This window comes from Gossypium arboreum, chromosome 5, assembly GCF_025698485.1.
Source record: "Gossypium arboreum isolate Shixiya-1 chromosome 5, ASM2569848v2, whole genome shotgun sequence".
Taxonomy (NCBI): domain Eukaryota; kingdom Viridiplantae; phylum Streptophyta; class Magnoliopsida; order Malvales; family Malvaceae; genus Gossypium; species Gossypium arboreum.
Genome location: NC_069074.1, coordinates 30,259,292 through 30,263,742, shown reverse-complemented (window position 1 = coordinate 30,263,742; position 4,451 = coordinate 30,259,292). Strand labels below are relative to the sequence as shown.

At 39.2% G+C, this 4,451-nt stretch overlaps 1 protein-coding gene across 1 annotated transcript; it reads left to right on the top strand.

Moving 5' to 3' along the window:
* The first annotated feature begins 1,166 nt into the window (after nt 1-1,166).
* On the top strand, nt 1,167-3,983 carry LOC108451461 (uncharacterized). The gene is made up of 4 exons (XM_017749149.1): nt 1,167-1,463; nt 2,145-3,233; nt 3,306-3,500; nt 3,594-3,983. The coding sequence occupies exons 1-4, from the start codon at nt 1,167-1,169 to the stop codon at nt 3,981-3,983; spliced, it is 1,971 nt and encodes a 656-aa protein (XP_017604638.1).
* The last annotated feature ends 468 nt before the right edge of the window (nt 3,984-4,451 follow it).

The window sequence follows — 4,451 nt, the reverse complement described above, 5'->3', positions numbered from 1 at the left end:
AAGCATTCAACCAATGGAGGAACAATTACAAATTCCCCCGTCGGAGTTGGAAATTATAAAGCAAGATTTTGAGAAGAAGATTTTTGAGTTTGGGAAGAAGATCGAGCAGTTGGAAGAAGAAAAGATGCACCTAAAGTTAGATGTAGAGATTCAAAAGTCAGAAGCGGAAAAGTTACAGAAAAGGAAGAGTAAAGTTGAAGAATGTTTGGAAAGCTTGAAAACAGATGATAAGAAGCTGCGCTTATCAATGAGGACTGCTGATTAGGAAAGACTTCGGAACAATGGCACCAAGAAGTTCGAGAAGAAAGAATTAGGGCTGATCAATGGGAAAAGAAGTTTCAGGAGGCTCAAGCTCGGAATGAAGCCTTACAAAGAGGTCTATCGGAGAGTAAGAATGAAAAAGATGAATTAAGAGCCAGGGTAGTGGAACTTGAGAGATCTCTGTGTTAATACCGGAATCGTAATTCTGTGACAGAGTTGAAAGCAAACTTAAGTAAGATTGAGGAGATGAAAGGGAAAATAGAAGAGTTAGAAACGGCATTGCAGAGTTGTGAAATGAGGATTGAGCTCTTGGAGGCAAATGAGGAGCAATGGAAGGGCCAGCTTCATCACTCTCAAGACCAGGTTAGAAGCAGGGATTACATCATGGGCGAAGCTGTAACCCAAATTCGGGAAGTAGCTATTATTTGCAATCTTTGGTGGTACAAGCAGACGTATTAAGTGTGAAGTAGAGTTAGAGTCATATAGGGGACAAGAACTAGCTTCATTGCTTAGGAAAATTAAGGCCGTGAGTGTTAGGGCGAAGTCGTATTTGTAATTTAGTTTTATGTAAAGAATTTTATTTTCTAGTAAAGTTTTCTAAAAGGAATTGAATCAGAATTAATGCCTCCTTTGCATTCATGCATTTGCGTTACATTACATCATATGCATTAAAGATCATAACAAGATTCTAATTAATTAAAAATTATTTCAGTAATCTGGAAACCAAAAAAAAGACACCAAATCCCTACGGTACGAGGAAAAAGACTAAGTCAATGGACAAAAGACTGGAAAAGTTAGAGCAAATGCAAAAGGATATGCAAGAGCAAATGCAGTCATAGATGCAAGAGCAGCTGGTTAAGATTCAGCAGGAGATGAAAGAACAGATGATGGAGTCCTAAAGAGAAATGATGAGTCAGTTGTCCCAGTTGCTGATGGGAAGAGTGGATAAGGGAAAGGGTCCTATGGATAATGTGGGAGAAAATAATGAAGACCCTCAATATCCTTCTGGCTTCACTCCTATACACGTACAGACACAACATGAGATTAATTTGCAGAAACCATCTGTTACGATCAGGCCTCAGCAGTTTCAGGCTAGGGTTTCAGTGTCAATGAATTTTCAAGCTAGTTCAGGTTATAATCCTAGTAATAATTCGAATAATCCCATGGTCCCTGATTTGGATGAGGTTGCGAAGGAGGAAAGAGTAAAGGCAAAGTCACAAAAGTAGTTAGAAGAATGGTGTAAATGGCTGGAGGAAAAAGTCAGAGCTATGGAAGGTGTTGATAGACACTCGGGAATTGATGCAAAAGATCTAAGTTTGGTCCCGGACGTAGTACTTCCATACAAGTTCAGGATGTCAGAATTCGAGAAATATAATGGAACGAGCTGTCCTGAAGCTCATATCACTATGTTTTGCAGAAGAATGACGGGGTATGTTCATAACGATCAATTATTGATCCATTTCTTCCAAGATAGTTTGGTAGGGGTAACTACTAAATGATACAATCAGTTGAGTCGAAACAGGATTAGTTCATAGAGAGATTTAGCACAGGCATTCATGAAGTAATATAACCATGTGACAGATATAACTCCCGATAGAATTACTCTGTAGAATATGGAGAAGAAACCAAATGAAAGTTTTAAGCAGTATGCGTAGAGGTGGAGGGAAATAACCATTCAAGTTTAGCCACCGTTCTTGGAAAAAGAAACTACGATGCTCTTTATTAACACCTTAAAGGCTCTGTTTATAACTCATATGCTAGGAAGTGCCATGAGGTTCTTTGCAGATGTGGTCATGACAGGAGAAATGATTGAGAATGCCACAAGAAATGAAAGGATAGATGCTGGACAAAGTGCTAAGAGGTCTGCGCCACGGAAAAAATAGAATGAAGTGAACAATACAAACGTGGGATATTTAAAGTCTATTACTGTGAGTCAACCAAAAGCGGCAACTGCCGGTCAAGTTTCATCAAGGCAAGAGTCAGGAACTAGGCAGAATAATGAGAAGATTCAATTTACACCAATTCCCATGACATACAAAGAGTTATATCAGAGTTTGCTCGATGCACATATGGTGGCACCTTTTTACTTAAAGCCATTACAGCTTCCGTTCCCTAAATGGTATGATACTAATGCTCAATGTGAGTATCACGCAAGAATTGTGGGTCATTCGATAGAAAATTTCACTACTTTTAAGAAGCTGGTTGAGAGATTTATCAATATGGGCATTGTGAAATTCGATAATATTCCCAGTACTGAAAATCCACTACCTAATCATACTAATAAAAGGGTAAATACAATAGATGGAGGTATTGGAAAAAGGACCAAGAGGGTTGTTTCAGAAGTAAAAACTCCTTTGAGACGAGTTTGGAAAGAGATGGCAAGAAGAGGGTTAGTTACTTCAAACACAGAAAGAAATGATGATGGGATAGAGAATTATTGTGAGTTCCATCATAAAGAGAGACACAAAATTCAAGAATATGAAGAATTCAGAGCTGTTATTCAAGGCCTGATGGACAAAAAGGAAATGGAGTTTTATGATGAGGTCAATGAGGAGGAGTATATATGTGCGCCAGAATCCACATCAAGTCCAAGAGTCAATTATCCTGTGGTCATTATCTCGTGTCCTAAGAATGAAGCAGGAGTTCAAATGGCGCCAAAGATTATAATTCAGAGGCCGGTAGTTTTTTCTTACAAGGATAGTAAACAAGTTCCCTGGAACTATGATTGTACTGTGACAATCCCAGGAAAGGAGAGTTCAGCTAGCCCGTTAAAGGAGGATCAAAATATAGGCTCTCACACACGCAGTGGAAGACGATATGATACCCGAATAGAACTGGTGAAAGAAAGAGATGTGCTGGTCGAGCAAAAGAAAGAAAAAGCGGTTGAACTTAATGTGCCTGTTAATGAACCAGTGAAAGAAGAAGAAGTTAAGGAATTCCTGAAATTTCTGAAACATAGCGAGTACAGTGTGGTAGAACAGTTGTATAAATAGCCAGCCCGCATATCTATATTGGCTTTACTCCTGAGTTCAGAGGTGCATCAGAGTGCATTGATGAAGGTGCTAAACGAGACATATGTAACCAACGATATTTCCGTCAATAAGTTGGATCGGTTAGTTAACAACATAAGTGTAGACAACTTCATCTTTTTCAATGATGATGAGATTCCACCAAGAGGAATGGGATCTACCAAAGCTTTGCATATAACTACCAAATGTAAAAGATACACGTTGCTAGGGGTATTGGTAGATAATGGTTCAGCACTGAATGTGTTGCCTTTTTCCACACTAAACAAGTTACTTGTGGATAGTTCTCACATGAAAGTATGTTAGAACATAGTACGAGCATTTGATGGCACGGAGAGGAGAGTCATGGAGAGAATAGAAGTACCCTTGTTAATTGGCCCAACCACGTATGAGGTAGATTTTCTAGTAATGGATATTAAGCCCTCTTACAACTGTTTATTGGAAAGACCTTGGATACACTCAGCAGGGGCAGTACCTTCATCATTACATCAAAAGCTAAAGCTGGTATCAGAAGGGCGGTTGGTAACGATAAATGCTGAAGAAGATATTATCGTGACTGTAAGCAGTGATGCGCTGTATGTAGAGACGGATGAGGAAGCCATTGAGTGTTCTTTTCAGTCTTTGGAGTTTGTGAATGTAACATTCATTACTGAGGGAAGTAGAATTCTAGAGCCAAAAAGTCCAAAACTACGATGATGGGTTTACAGTTGATGGTAGGCTGGGGAGCTGTACCAAGAAAGAGACTCGAAAGATGTCTTCAAGGAAGGATTGCAGTTCCAATGCTAAAAGACAAACAGGATCGCTTTGGTTTGGGGTTCAAGCCAGATGCAAGAAAAAGGAAAAAGGAACTAGAAAGAAGGAAAGAAATAAGAAGAGCACGAGTGAGTGGTGGGGAAATCAAGTGGGAGCCCATGATAATTCCTCATATCTCTAAGTCTTTTGTATCAGGAGGCATTATTTATCCTGAACGAGGGATGCTGGAGAAAGAAAGCATGGAAGAAACATTAGGAAATATGTACATCAATGCCATATTTGAAGAGAAAATTGAAGAGGGGATTTCGTCAAATATTCGTCCATATGAGCCTGGGAGTGTTCTAGACAATTGGACTGTAGAAGATCTTTCTGTAGTTTTTAGAGCTTACTCAGAGTAATGTTCGAAACAAA

What these genes read in the sequence shown, in the direction of transcription:
- LOC108451461 (XM_017749149.1), top strand. Translation starts at nt 1,167, where the DNA reads ATGATGAGTCAGTTGTCCCAGTTGCTGATGGGAAGAGTGGATAAGGGA. An exon ending in AACATAGCGAGTACAGTGTG is followed by an intron (nt 3,234 to 3,305) that starts GTAGAACAGTTG and finishes GAGGTGCATCAG; the next exon opens with AGTGCATTGATGAAGGTGCT. An exon ending in AAAGATACACGTTGCTAGGG is followed by an intron (nt 3,501 to 3,593) that starts GTATTGGTAGAT and finishes AAAGTATGTTAG; the next exon opens with AACATAGTACGAGCATTTGA.